The sequence below is a fragment of the Pan troglodytes genome, chromosome 3 (genome assembly GCF_028858775.2).
Source record: "Pan troglodytes isolate AG18354 chromosome 3, NHGRI_mPanTro3-v2.0_pri, whole genome shotgun sequence".
In the NCBI taxonomy this organism is placed as follows: Eukaryota; Metazoa; Chordata; class Mammalia; order Primates; family Hominidae; genus Pan; species Pan troglodytes.
Genome location: NC_072401.2, coordinates 1,261,310 through 1,275,918, shown reverse-complemented (window position 1 = coordinate 1,275,918; position 14,609 = coordinate 1,261,310). Strand labels below are relative to the sequence as shown.

General features: G+C 57.2%; 1 protein-coding gene across 46 annotated transcripts in view; it reads left to right on the top strand.

Annotated features, from left to right (window-relative positions):
- Positions 1-14,609, top strand: part of GAK (cyclin G associated kinase) — a 104,721-nt gene that overhangs the window by 28,477 nt on the left and 61,635 nt on the right. For 20 of the 46 annotated variants that reach the window (XM_054683657.2, XM_016952670.3, XM_054683652.2 and 17 more), the window contains exons 2-5: positions 3,829-3,890; positions 4,704-4,763; positions 5,717-5,831; positions 12,801-12,943. In XM_054683657.2, the coding sequence (XP_054539632.1) occupies positions 3,829-3,890; positions 4,704-4,763; positions 5,717-5,831; positions 12,801-12,943 (380 nt within the window). Of the gene's footprint in view, positions 1-3,828; positions 3,891-4,703; positions 4,764-5,716; positions 5,832-12,800; positions 13,034-14,609 lie in introns of all 46 variants that reach the window. The other 26 variants (XM_063808543.1, XM_063808539.1, XM_063808544.1 and 23 more) reach the window with 4 other exon arrangements.

Sequence of the window (14,609 nt, the reverse complement as noted above, 5' to 3'; positions counted from 1 at the left end):
CTTTTTTTGGCCTGGCATTGGCCTTCTGTTACCATAGATCCATTTGCGTTTTCTGGAGTTTTCTGTACACTGACTGTATGTGTGTATGTACTCTCTTCTTTTGGCCTGGCATTGGCCTTCTGTTACCATAGATCCATTTGCGTTTTCTGGAGTTTTCTGTACACTGACTGTATGTGTGTGTATGTACTCTCTTTTTTTGGCCTGGTCGTTTGCGTTTTCTGGAGTTTTCTGTACACTGACTGTATGTATGTGTATGTACTCTCTTTTTTTCGCCTGGCATCTTTTACTCGGCATACTGCCTTTTCGTGTGTTATTCATGTTGTTGCATGTAACAGCAGTTTCCTCCTTTTTATTGCTAGGTAGTGTTACAGGTGTGGGTAATTCGTTCATTCACCTGTTGATGGACATTTGGGTTGCTTCCATTTTTAGGCTATTGCACATGAAGCTGCTGTGTAGAAGTCTTTGTACGTACGTGTGCCTTCATTTTTCTTGGGTAAATACACAGCAGCGTAATGTCAGGGCTGTATTGTTGATTTATGTTAACCTTTTTAAGAAATCGCCAACATGTTTTCCAGAGTGATTGTACCATTTTCCATTTCCAAAAGCTGTGCGTAAGCATTCCAGTCGCTCCACATCCTCAGCGACACTTGGTCTGGGCGGTTTTTAAATGTCAGGTATTCTGCTACGTACGGGGTCCTATCTTCGCGGTTTAAGTCTGCATTTCTCTAATGGGCAGTGGTGGGACACGTTGTGTACTTGTCACAAGTATATCTTTGGTGATGTGTCTATTCATATCTTTTGCACATTAAAAATTTTGTTGTTTTCTGGGCGTGGTGGCTCACACCTGTAGTCCCAGCACTTTGGGAGGCTAGACCCGCCTGGGCAACTTGGCGAAACCTCGTCTCTCCAAAGAATAAAAAAATTAGCCGGGTGTGGTGACGCATGCCTGTAGTCCCAGCTTCTTGGGAAGCCGAGGTGGGAGGATCACTTGAGCCCAGATGTCGAGGCAGTGGGTTGTGATAGTGCCACTGCACTCCATCCTGGTGACAGAGTAGGACCCTGTCTCAGAAGAAAAAAAAAAATTGTTGTTACTTGGAGTTTTAAAATATTTTCTCGATAGAAGTCCTTTATTAGGTATATGATTTGCAAAACTTAGTAGTGATTTATCTTTTCATCCTCTGACCAGTTTTCAAAAAGCAGAAATTCCTGAAGTCCATTTATCATTATTTTTCTTTTATGGGTCCTGCTTTTGTGCTTATATCTAAAAAATCACTGCCTAACCTTGGGCATGTGGAAGCACAGTTGGTTTTTGTATGTTGCCCTTATATCCAACAACCATCCTGAATGCGTTTTGTTATGGTAGCTTTTCTTTAGTAGATTTCACCAGATTTTCTGCATAGATAATCATGTCACCTGCAGATAAAAATAATTTTACTCCTTTTTTCATCTGGATGCCTTTTATTTCTTTTTCTTGACTGATGGCACCGGTGAGAACTTCCTCACAGTGTCGACCATCAGTGGTGAGAACAAGGATCCCCGCCTCCTTCCTGATCTCAGAAGGGAGGATTCGACATTGCACCCCGAAATGCAGTGTTCCTGTTGGTCTCTCACAGATGCCGTCTATCAGGCTGGGGAGGTTTCTTTCTGTTCCTCGTTTGCTGAGAGTTTTAAATTTCATGATGTAGTTTTTCCACTGCAGAAAGCTAAAAGAAAACTAAGCAAATTAGACCCCAAAACAATAGAATTAAATTGATTTTCAAATGTTAAACCAACTCTGCTCCTGATGTCTTGGTGGGCTTGGTTCGCTGTTTTATGAAGAATTCTTGGGTCCACATTCATGAGTGATGTTGGTGTGTATTCTCTTTTATGTCTTTTCCTCTTTTGGGCGTCGGGGAAGGAGGTCCCCTCTCTTGTTCTGGGTATTGGTGATCTGTCCTCTCTCTCTGGATCAGTCTGTCTAGAATTTATCAGTCTCGTTGGTCTTTGGAGAACTGCTTGTGGTTTTGTTTTTCCTTCTGTTGACCTCTGTTCTTAGGTTATTCCTGTCTGTCTCTGGAGTAGAGGAAGTGAAAGGCAGTGGTGTATGCACTGGGGCCGCGCACGCTGGGGCTGAGTGCGGGGGGCCATGTACGCTGGGGCTGAGTGCAGGGGGCCGTGTATGCTGGGGCTGTGTGTGTTGGGGGCTGTGTACGCTGGGGCTGTGTGTGTGGGGCCGTGTACGCTGGACCTGTGTGTGTGTGGGGCCGTGTACGCTGGGGCTGTGTGTGTGTGTGGCCGTGTACACTGGAGCTGTGTGTGTGTGTGGCCGTGTACGCTGGGGCTGTGTGTGTTGGGGGCCGTATATGCTGGGGCTGTGTGTGTGTGGGGCCGTGTACGCTGGGGCTGTGTGTGTGTGGGGCCGTGTACGCTGGGGCTGTGTGTGTTGGGGGCCGTGTATGCTGGACCTGTGTGTGTGTGGGGCCGTGTACGCTGGGGCTGTGTGTGTTGGGGGCCGTATATGCTGGGGCTGTGTGTGTGTGGGGCCGTGCACGCTGGGGCTGTGTGTGTTGGGGGCCGTGTATGCTGGGGCTGTGTGTGTGGGGCCTTGCACCCTGGGGCTGAGTGTGGGGGGCCGTGTATGCTGGGGCTCTGTGTGTTGGGGGTGGGGCCCTGCACGCTGGGGCTGTGTGTGTGGGGCTGTGCACGCTGGGGCTGAGTGCGGGGGGCCGTATACGCTGGGGCTGTGTGGGGGGGGGTGGCCGTGCACGCTGGGGCTGTGTGTGTGTTGGGCCATTACGCTGGGGCAGTGTGTGTGGGGCTGTGTACGCTAGGGCTGAGTGCGGGGGGCCGTGCACGCTGGGGCTGAGTGCGGGGGGCCGTGCACGCTGGGGCTGTGTGTGTGGGGCCGTGCACGCTGGGGCTGTGTGTGTGGGGCCGTGTACGCTAGGGCTGAGTGCAGGGGGCCGTGCACGCTGGGGCTGAGTGCGGGGGGCCGTGCACGCTGGGGCTGTGTGGGGGGGGCCGTGCACCCTGGGGCTGTGTGTGGGGGGCCGTGCACGCTGGGGCTGTGTGTGTGGGGCCGTGCACGGTGGGGCTGTGTGTGTGTGGGGCCGTGCGCGCTGGGGCTGTGTGTGTGGGGCCGTGCGCGCTGGGGCTGTGTGTGTGTGGGGCCGTGCGCGCTGGGACTGTGTGTGTGTGGGGCCGTGCACGCTGGGGCTGTGTGTGTGGGGGGCCGTGCACGCTGGGGCTGTGTGTGTGTGGGGCCGTGTGCGCTGGGGCTGTGTGTGTGTGGGGCCGTGTACGCTGGGGCTGTGTGTGTGTGGGGCCGTGCATGCTGGGGCTGTCTGTGGGGGGGGCCGTGCACGCTGGGACTGTGTGTGTGTGGGGCCGTGCACGCTGGGGCTGTGTGTCTGTGTGGGGCCGTGCACGCTGGGGCTGTGTGTGGGGGGGGGGGGCCGTGCACGCTGGGGCTGTGTGTGTGGGGGGGGCCGTGCACGCTGGGGCTGTGTGTGTGGGGCCATGCACGCTGGGGCTGTGTTTTGTGTGGGGCCGTGCACGCTGGGGCTGTGTGTGTGTGGGGCCGTGCACGGTGGGGCTGTGTGTGTGTGGGGCCATGTACACTGGGGCTGTGTGTGGGGGGGGGCCATGCACGCTGGGACTGTGTGTGTGTGGGCATGTATGCTGGGGCCGTGTTTGCGGGGGGCGTGTACGCTGGGGCCATTATGTTTTGTAGAAAACTGCTGGCCACGCCACAAGTCAATTTGTATTTTACTTAGTGAAGGTATTTTTAAAGCCTGATATGTTAAATAAAATCATAGCATTGAACTGACAAGTCTTTTTAATTTTCAGGAGGGTTTGCATTTGTGTATGAAGCTCAAGATGTGGGGAGTGGCAGAGAGTATGCATTAAAGGTAATGAACCATTTAACGCCTTCTCTGGATTTCTGACGTATGTAAAGGGACTGTCTGGTGACAGTGTTTTCAAGGATGCGTCCCTGTTACTTACTTTGTTTCCTTTTACAGCCTGGACATCCTTGTCCCTTTTGCTTCTGCTGAATCTTAGCAGCCTTGGGCACTGCAGGAGCCTTGGTCTCCGGCTTTGGGCTTCACACTCCTGTGGCCCTGCCTGCCCTGTGGCAGGGGATGTGCTGGGGGTGACCTCACGGTGGGGTCATGCCCTCTTGGCCTCCATGTGCCAAAATAAGGGCTCTATGAATACAAGGAGTTTAAAAGCTGCTTGTAAAAAATATTTGTTGCTAGCATTTCTGTAAATAGGGGTCACTGTGGGAGGGTCTGTACTGTGCAGTTTTGTCCTGAGACGTAAGAAGGCCCCATTTGCTGTCACCACGCTGGGCACCAGGGCGGCCCCGCCTTTGAGAGTGGGCACGAGTGGGCCTGTTGTCGTGGTCTGCACGCATGCTGCCCCCGTGTCTGCAGAGCATCGCCACTCTTCCTTCTTGTCTGTCTCATTTTACTCTGGCCCATTTGGAGGAAAGGCTCCTGTTTTTGCCTTTTCTTGTGTCCTTGGATCACAAAGATCTTTTGAGGGTCTTGAACCCCCAGCACGTTTTTACAGGGGTCAGAGGTGGAGACACACGAAACGGGGGGAGCTGTATTAGACGCATTGCATTGCTCTCTTGCGTGCTTATGTCTGAGATGACGCGTCGGGTGGAGTAGGAAGGTAAACTTGCTTTCATCTTTTGTGTGTGCTGTTTCCTGATACAGAGGCTATTATCCAATGAAGAGGAAAAGAACAGAGCCATCATTCAAGAAGTTTGCTTCATGGTATCCTTTTCCTGGAACCAGGAGCCAGCACGGTGGCTTTGGCAGGCACAGGCCTGCGTCAAGCTGTGACCGCCAATGGCCAAGAGGCTGCTCCGTGACATTGTCTTTCATGTGTTAAAATCGGCTTTTTGCTTTTACCAAACTTAGTTGTAGGCGACTTCTAGTAAGAAGCAGTTTTTTCTGTTTTTTTTTTTTTTTTACTGCCAGGGTAATAGTAGAAGATTCAGAAGTGTTGGGAATGAAGTTGTTCCTACCCAAGAGGTCTCCCTGCCCAGCGGATGGGCTGGTTACCACAGGGGGCCCTTGCCCGGCCCGGCCCCCTCAGCTCCTCCGGAGACCTGGCTGAGAGCCGTGCAGCTGGCCTGGCTCCCACAGGCCCCGATGTGGCTTCTCAGCCGCCCCTCTCGTCCCTTCTCAGGCTGTCCCAGCATGACTGGGCGGGGCATCTCCCAGCGCTGACAGAGGATCTGGGGGCTGCACTCCCTGTCCACTGCCACATGCCCCTCCTGAGCCTGGAGTCTTTGGCCCTGGCTGCCCTCAGACTCTGCCTCTCTTTCCTCTCCTAGCTCTGTTCACTCGGAGAGCCCGCTGGCTGCCTGAGTGTGGGTTCAGGTGGACACAGCCACGCCGCAGCCTCCCTGCGCACAGCCCCCCAAGGGCCCTGCCTCCTCCTGCCACGCGCGGGATGGACTTTGGTGTCGCTGTGGTCAGGTGTGTGTGGCCGGTGTGCCTGCCTTTGTCCCCGCCTTCTCCTGCAGCTCCTCCTGCCTCCGTCTGCCTTTCTCTCGGTCGTCCACTGCTCTCTCCCTCATCTTCCGCTCTGACGTCTAAAATTGTAAGGGTTCGATTCAAGTATTCTGACTTCAGTGTGTTAATATTGTCTACATTTATTTTGAAGTGCATAGAACTGTGGACATGGTTATGTACGTTCTCCTTTAACAAGACAACTGCAGAAAAAGCTTTCCGGCCACCCGAACATTGTCCAGTTTTGTTCTGCAGCATCTATAGGAAAAGAGGAGTCAGACACGGGGCAGGCTGAGTTCCTCTTGCTCACAGAGCTCTGTAAAGGTAACGTCCTGTGAAGGCCGGCTTGGTGCCATCTAACCCAGCAGAGGCCGGCTTGTTGCCTCCTAACCCAGCTGCATGGCTGTGAAACATGCCCGGCATCTTCTCTCAAGCTGTGTTGGTCTTAGCGGGAAGCGCGGGCAGCTCTCTGACAGTGTTCTGTGAGAGGCCCACGCTGACACCCAGTGAGCTTCCCACTGTCCGGGTGGGCCACCTGCATCGTCTCCTCGTGGAGCTGCGGGCAGCCAGAGAGCCGGGCTCCCATCCTGCCTGTCTCCAGTGGCAGCACGGGGTAGAGCGTGGTGGCCTTCCGTGAGTGGTGTTTAGCAGGGGTGGAGGAGCGTCTGTCCTTCTCAGGGCTCTGGGGTCCCTGTGGGGTGGAGCTTGGTGGCCTTCCGTGAGCGGTGTTGAGCAGGGTGGAGGAGTGCTGCTGTCCGTCCTTGTCAGGGGCTCTGGGGTCCCGGCAAGGAGAAGAGAGGCCGCAGAGGTGGACAACTCCAGGTCCCTCTGTGGGTGCCCAGCCTCATCAGGGTTGAGCCCAGGAAGATGGCACAACGACTCCATGGTCCGTTTGTCAGGACAGGAAGAGAGGCCGGTGGGTTGGGGTGGTGCTTTCGGAGAGTTCTAGGGGCAGAGTGGTCTGTGTGAGTGACTGCAGGGGATGTCGTGTTGGTGTCACTGGAGCCCACGCTGACTGGCCGGAGACCTGGCCTGACCCTGCTGAGCCTCAGGCTGTGTCTGCAAAGGGGAAACAAGACCTGTGCCTCGGAGGGCGGCTCCACCCCCAGCCCTGCCTCGTGCCGATGCCCTCCAGAACTCCTGTGCCAGGTGACGAGGGGAAGTCGAGCACTCGGGGAGGCCTCAGAGCTGTGGCCTGGCCGGTGAGGGGGTGGTGACACTAGTGACTCCCCTGCGTCTGTCCCCCAGGCAGGGAGAGAGGGGAGAGGAGAGGCTGGGAGCAGCAGGGGAGACTGAGGCAGGGAGTCCCACAGAAGGAAGCCTGTGGGGAGGGCATCTGTAGCCGCGTGAGATCTGTCGTCCACAAGCCAGCCCCTGCTCAGCAGCCAGGAGGAGCTGTTCCCGCAGGCCGGCTGGCGCAGGCCTGAGGGGACAGGTAGGGGTGGGGCAGCAGGTTAGCAGAGAGGGCGGCAGGAGGGGCATGTGTCCAGAAATGGAGGGCGAGCAAGGGGGTTCTGAGCTGAGGGGGGACCCCTGCACTGGGCAGGGCCCTGAGCATCGTGGAAGGGGGACTGCACTTAGCGGGGGGCTCTGTACTGCTGAGGGTAGGTGTCCCTGTGCTGAGTGAGGGAGGGTGGACTGTGGGGTGTAAGCTGCTTGGATGTAGCGGCTGCACCTGTCAGTGCCCTGTTGGGCAGGGTCTCCTCTCTGCAGCTGTGCCTGGGAGGAGCTGGGTGAGACCTGACTGCCTGCGGGCCCCTGGCTCTGCCCATGCTTCTCTGCCTGGGGGTCCCACCTGGCCCTTCCTTGATGCCACAGCTGGCCCTTCCTTGATGCCACACCTGGCAGCTGGCCCAGGCCCCTCTGCGGCCCTCCAGCGCCTGTTGCCAGGGTTGTCCTGACGTGGGTGGCGGATGGGTGCTTGACGTGGCCGAGAAGTCTCGGGGGTTGGGGGTGGTCAGAGCCGCCTGCGGGCTGAGGAGATGCTGCCAGGTAGCCCCAGTTCTTCAGCTGACACTGTGGGGATGTGCCGCTTGTGTTTCTCAGTGTTGTGTTCTGAAACGTCAAACTGGCGGAAAAGTTGAAGGCAGCACAAGGGGCGTCCACTGTCCACTTCCTGCTCATGGGGTTCCCCAGACTTGAGCGTGTCCCACGGCGGCTTTCTCTCTCTCCATTCTAACCATTTAAAAATAAGTCGCAGACGTCAAGACCAGAAAGCCTCATAACCCTATACAGCCTGAGAGAAATTCCATGATGGCCACTGGTGTTTGTGCCCCTGAGAAGATCCTCGCGATTTGGTGAGGCTGTGCTGTGTGGTCCGTGCTGGGCCCCTCCCGTCCCTGTCTCCCCCATCCCTGACACGTCGCTCCCGGCCCCTCCCGTGCGTCCATGCAGTCCGTGCTGGGCTGTCTCTCCCATCCCTGACACGTTGCACCCAGCCCCTCCCGTGCATCCATGCAGTCCGTGCTGGGCTGTCTCACCCATCCCTGACACGTCGCTCCCGGCCCCTCCCGTGCATCCATGCAGTCCGTGCTGGGCTGTCTCTCCCATCCCTGACACGTCGCTCCCGGCCCCTCCTGTGCATCCATGCAGTCCGTGCTGGGCTGTCTCTCCTATCCCTGACACATTGCACCCAGCCCTTCCCGTGCGTCCATGCAGTCCATGCTGGGCTGTCTCTCCCATCCCTGACACGTTGCACCCAGCCCTTCCCGTGTGCATACCGGGGCCTCGTCAAGCCTCCTGTGTGTGTTCGGTTGAGGTGTCTGTCAGTCAGTCTCTTGTTCATGGCACTGTTTTCTCTGGATGTCCCTGGACTCTGACACCCGCTCCTGGGCTGCGCTTCTAGGGCCTCCTCCAGAGCTGGGAGGTGCTGAAACCAGTGGGATTAAGATTTGTCGGGAGCACGCATCACGCTGTGGGGCCTCCCGCTCGTGGTGTTACTTGTCAGTTTTCATTATAAAAGAATACGTGCTGATTGACAAAATACAAATAACACAGAGTTAGGCCAGGCGCGGTGGCTCACGCCTGTAATCCTAGCACTTTGGGAGGCCGAGGCGGGTGCATCGCTTGAGGTGAGGAGTTCGAGACTAGCCTGGCCAACATGGCTAAACCCCGTCTCTTCTGTATTGTAAAAATACAAAAATTAGCCAGGCATGGTAGTGGGGGCCTGTAATCCCAGCTACTCGGGAGGCTGAGGCAGGAGAGTTGCTTGAACCTGGGAGGCGGAGGCTTGTCTCAAAAAAAACCAACAACAACCCAGAGTTTTATGAGTGCTTATAAAAATGGGATTTTACTTTATATAATTTTCCTTTTTAAAAAAATTTACCGTATCAGGCGTATTTTTTTGGAGACAGGGTCTTGCTTTGTTGCCCAAGCTGGAGTGCAGTGATTCATAGCTCACTGTAGCTTCAAACTCCTGGGCTCAAGCAGTCCTCCCGCCTTAGCCTCTGGAGTAGCTGGGACTTCAGGTGTGCACCACCATGCCCAGCTAATTTTAAAGAGTAAACTTTTCTTAGAGACAGAGTCTCACTATGTTGCCAGGCCGGTCTTGAACACGTGAGCTCAAGCAACACCTGTAGCTCTGGGATTACAGGTGTTGGCCCCTGTGCCTGGCTAAGTTTTGTATTTTTTGTAGAGATGGTGTCTTGCTGTGTTGCCCAGGCTGGTCTTGAACTCCTGGGCTCAGGTGATCCTCCCACCAAGGCCTCCTGAGGCGCTGGGATCGCTGGCGAGAGCACCCTGCTCAGGCCTCTTTCCACGTGGTGCGGTTGCTTCGTTCCATCCAGAAGGCTGCTTGGTTTTCCTGGTGTGGATGCATCACTGCGTCTTCTGTTTGAGGCCTGCGGGCTTCCTCCTGGAGCTGCAGCCTGCCTGCTGTGTGAGCCTTGCCCCACCCTCTGCCCAGCGCACTTGGAGCAACTTGGATAAAGGCCAGACGGGGCTTCCTGTGGGTCTAGTGATGGATGTTTTGCTGATTATCTCCCTCGTTCGTCATTTCCGAGATCAGAAAGCCTTTGCGAGGGGTAAATCTTGGTTCTAGACATCCCGGCTTTGGAAGGCTTGAGCAGGACGGGTGTGAGAACTGAAGCTGCTCGGTGTCCAGTGCGTTCCGAGGATAGTGTGCATGAGGGAGCGGCGGGGACGGGGCCGGGGCCAGCGGCTCATCGCTGACCCTGCATGGGGTGGTGTGGGAAGGAGAGGGGCCGGGCCCAGCCCCTCAAGTCATAAATACACGAGGCAGACTAACGCATGCGCGCACCAGCTCACTTCTGGGGACTGCCTGTGTGGAGCAGCATGTGCGGCTGAGAGCTGAGCTGCAGGGCTCTGTGGATGGCACAGCTGTGCCAGGGGAGAGCCGTGGCATCTCTGAGAAGTGGGAGGGATGTGGGCTCCCCCGTGCAGCTGCAGGTTCAGGGCTCACTGGAGGAGGTCTGGAGGTCAGGCTCCGGGGATGTGCCCGGTCCCTCCCGTGAGGCAACCCCTCCAGTGTCCTCTGAGGGAAGAGCCACATACCCGTTCCCCACTCAGCCACATACAGAATTTTTACTTTTAAAAACCCCATTTATTCTCACTGAGAATGAGGCACTGAACAGGGGGCCCAGTTACCACTGAAACAGACTCGCCCATCCATGATGGCCAGCGTAGCGGGCAAGTCACCCCCACTCTCACTCCCCGGGCCTGGCCTCAGCCTCTCCCGGGTCTGTTCCTCTCTTTCTGAGCACCCCATTCCTTCTATGGGTGCCCCTCATTTTTCCTGAGAGCCCCCCTGTTTCTCCGAGGGTCAGCACAAAGCTTTTGAGGGAGCTGTGGTGAGGGCTGGGAGGGCTTTCACCTGGGGTTGAGGGCCAGGGCCGGCAGAGCTGGGGGAGTGGGAGGGCCCCTCAGCTGGGTGCAGGTGGGGGCAGTGCTGGGCTCTGCTGGGGACATGCAGGTGGGTCCGGTCTGTGAGTCGATTCTAGCGTGGCCCAGCCTGAGCTGTGGCAGGTCCTGACCGGCTCTCACACCATGCCTTCGTTGTCAGTGGAATTGAGTCGGCTACACGCTCTGCTGTGTGCAGGCATCGGGGGCTCAGTGACTCGCCAGACACAGCTGATCCATGCCCATGGCAGGTGGTTGGGTGGCTCGAAGAGCCAGGGAGAGAATGAGTCCCAGGAGAAGGGTGCACGTTTAGGTGGTGTGGGCAGAGTTGGTTCCTTGGGAGGTGAGCAGAAGGGGCGGTCTGGGAGGCATCCTGGCCGCAGAAGCAGCGTGTGAGGGGTCCTGAGGCAGGGAGGAAGGGAGGCCAGTGTGGCTGGGAGCGCAAGCTCTGGCAGCGTGGGGGAGACCCTGAGTGTGGGTTCCGTGGGTGGTGGTACTGGCCTTGGCTCTGGGGCTGCAGGGGTCGTGGCCTTCAGGGGTGTGGAGTGGGATGAGCAGAGGGTGACTGTGGCTGCTCTGTAGAGAGCAGAGGCAGGAGCACGGGGCTGAAAAGATGGGGCACAAGATGCAGAGGCCCCAGGGATGATGCCACACATGGACTGTGGCCAGCTGAAGTGGGCAAGACCCAGGGTAAGATCAGGGTAGGAGCAGGATGGGTTGGGTCTGCACGTCTGTGGGGGCTGCATAGGGGTGCTGGGGTGACTGGCAGTGTGAATGCTTCGGTCCCCAGCAGGTCCTCAGCCCTGCGTGCTGCCCCGGCCCCACATCCCTGGTTTCCTGGTTGGGCCAGGGCTAGGGTGCCTGGAAGGTGCCAGCCATGGCAGGACGGGCTCCCTGGGGTGTGGGTCACGCACAGGCACTGAGACTGTCGTGAATGTGAGAATGATCATTTGTCATCTGAGGACACTGAGTGTTCACTTAGAGGTTTGAGCACTTGTGTATTTGTAGTCATTTCTCTTTGTATCCATGTTAATGACATGCCTGGCTCGGTTGCCAGGACACAAATGTGATTCTCACGTTAACGGCTCGCCGGCTCGGCTGCTGGGATGCCAGTGTGGTTCTCACGTTAATGGCTTGCCAGCTCAGCTGCTGGGACGCCAATGTAGTTCTCATGTTAACGGCACGCTGGCTCAACTGCTGGGATGCCGATGTGGTTCTCACGTAAACGGCATGCCAGCTCAGCTGCTGGGATGCTGACGCGGTTGTTGCTTCGGTGACGCTTGGGCGTCTTGCCCCCTGGCCTCTGCTCTGTGTGTGACTTGACTGTGGGGCTGCTCCAAGCCCACCCCTGCCACTGGGTGGTGGTCCCACACACGGGGCTGAGGTGGCCATCCTCATACCTGCAGCCCTTTCTGCAGCAGCTGAAGGAAGGAAAGGTGGGAGCGGCACTCAGGGTGGGCTTAACTGGGACTGTGGCTGGAAAAGGCAGCCTGGCCTGGTGTGGTGGCATCCGCAGTAACGTGGCCTGGGGTGTGGCGGAGTCCGTAGCATGGCCTGGGGCATGGCAGAGTTCAAAGTGTGGTGTGGCGTCTGTAATGTGGCCCAACGTGGCAGAGTCCGTGGCATGGCCTGGGGTGTGGCAGAGTCCGAAGCGTGGCCTGGTTTGGCGGAGTCGGTAACGTGGCCTGGGGTGTGGCGGAGTCCGTAGCATGGCCTGGGGCGTGGCGGAGCCCATAGCGTGGCATGGGGCGTGGCGGAGCCCCTAGCGTGGCGCGGCGTGGCAGAGTCTGTAGCGTGGCCTGGGGCCAGGGAGGGCAGAGCACTGATTGCTCCACGGTGATGATGTTAACCGTAGAGAGTGGTGACTGCAAGTTGTCCAGGTTCTTGGCATTTTGGACAAACTGGACAGAACGCCCAGCGAAACAAAGAAAGAATGAAGCAACAAAAGAACGAAAGCAGGAATTTATTGAAAACAAAAGTACACTCCACAGTGTGGGGGTGGCCCAAGCAGCGGCTCAAGGGCCCGGATGCAGAATCTTCTCGGGTCCAAATACCCCCTAGAGGTTTCCCACTGGCCACTTTGTGCTCACCTCATGTAAACGAAGTGGTAGCCCGCCATCAGCCTAATGGTTGCAGAAAGCAGCCAACCAGAAGGTCACACTCCTGTACAAACATCTGATTGGTTACGAAAAGCAATCAGAAGACAGGGTGAAGTTACAGAGTTGCAAACGAAGAGGAGATCTGCAGTCAGGCAGTTTCCCATCTGCCAGGCAGAAAAGGTCAAAGGGAGTCACCTCTGGTCATTTTGTTACTTAGGTGTGGAAAGTTAGGGTTTTCCTTTCCATTTAGTTCTGGGAAGTCCGCGTGAAACAGCCTTAGGTTCCCTGTCTCCGGACCCTGTTCTCCTGCCTCCATGTGAGTTTCATTCTCTTTTAGGGCAGCTGGTGGAATTTTTGAAGAAAATGGAATCTCGAGGCCCCCTGTCGTGCGACACGGTTCTGAAGATCTTCTACCAGACGTGCCGCGCCGTGCAGCACATGCACCGGCAGAAGCCGCCCATCATCCACAGGGACCTCAAGGTAGTGGCTCCCTCCACACGCGGCTGCCAAGGCCTCTGTGTGCGGGTCCCGCTCGGTTAGGAGCCGCCCATCATCCACAGGGACCACAAGGTAGTGACTCCCTCCACACGCGGTTCACAGCCTCTGTGGGGGGCTCCCGCTCAGTTAGGATGCGGGGGTGAGAGCAGGTGAGGCTGCACCATCTCACCTAGAAGATGTGCGTGAGCCTCTCAGCAGTGGAAGCGGATCTTCCAGAAACGTTGCTTTTCCAGCCCTGAAGAAAATTACCGTCTGTCTCACAGGCCTTTGCTGATAGAGATCCCGGGATGGCCCCGCCTCCCTGCTGGGGGCCTTCACGCCCAGTTGGGGGTGCTCACAGCCTGGAGCTTCCGTCTGGAATACCAGGTCCCCATGCTGGATGCTTGCTCACTCCAGTTTCCGTGGGGAGCTGTGGACGAGGGTGCCCGCCGGTGGTGTCAGTTCAGGACCCTATTCCTGCTCACCCCACACTCCTTCCTCGGCCCCCCCCCCACCACCCCCTGGTGGTGTCACTATAGGCCCCGCACTCCTGCTCACCCCACGCTCCTTCCTCAGTCCCCTGGTGGTGTCAGTTCAGGCCCCGCATTCCTGCTCACCCCACGCTCCTTCCTCAGTCCCCTGGTGGTGTCAGTTCAGGCCCCGCATTCCTGCTCACCCCACGCTCCTTCCTCAGCCCCCCAGTGGTGTTGGCCCAGGCCCCCAGCTCCTGCTCACCCAGTGCCCCTTCCTTGGCCCCTGGGCAGTCCTGGACCCCACAGTGCCTCCCTGGTTCGGCCTCTTGGAGCTGGGAGGAAGCCTGGCGCTCCTCTGCCTGGCCCTGTCTCAGGCGCTGGGGTTGGGGGCCGGACCCCTTGCCTGCTCAGCTTGAGGGGAGCTCTTTGCACTTCCTGACTGTCCCCCCACTGCACCTCCCCTTCCGTTCACAGGCAGACTCTCCTGTCCATCTCTCCTGTCACCACGGGTTTCTCCGAGGCGTGGCATCCCGGGGTTGGCATGATGTGGGCATGAGCCACTGGCTGCATGTAAAAGGGCCGCCCTGCCCACCACAGTGCCACACAGATGCTTCTAGACTGGGGCTGGGCTCGTGCTCCATCCCTGCCCACCACACAGGTGCTTCTAGACCCGCGCTCCATCCCTGCCCACCACATTGCCACACAGGTGGTTCTGGGCCGGGGCTGGGCCTGCGCTCCGTGCTGCCGCCGGCACTGCGCGGTTTCCATGTGATGTGGCTGCTTCCCACAGCCCCACAGAGGACACTCCTGCCCCATGGGCTGTCCATGCCCTGAGCTGCCTGTGTTGATTTTGGCTGGCCTGGTGGGGAGTATAGTCTGATGGGTTGTGATTTTGCCTTTTCCTGATGTTAATGAAGTTGAATGTTATAGTCATTCGGGTCTTGCTCTTCAGTAAACTTCCTTTTGTTTCTTGCCTTTTTCAAAGATTTTCCACTGGCTTGTGTGTTTGGTTCATTGGAGCAGCTTGTGTATTCTCATAATCTGCTAAGTGTCGCCTCTGCTGCCGGCGTCTTCTGGTTTGTGGCCCAGTTTTCACTCCTGCTGTTGTGTTTTTTAAAAAACCTAGGATTTTGTGAGGCTTCTCCGTTATCTGTGAAGCCTGTGCCTGGCCTGCCCATGGTGGGCCTCGTCCTCCG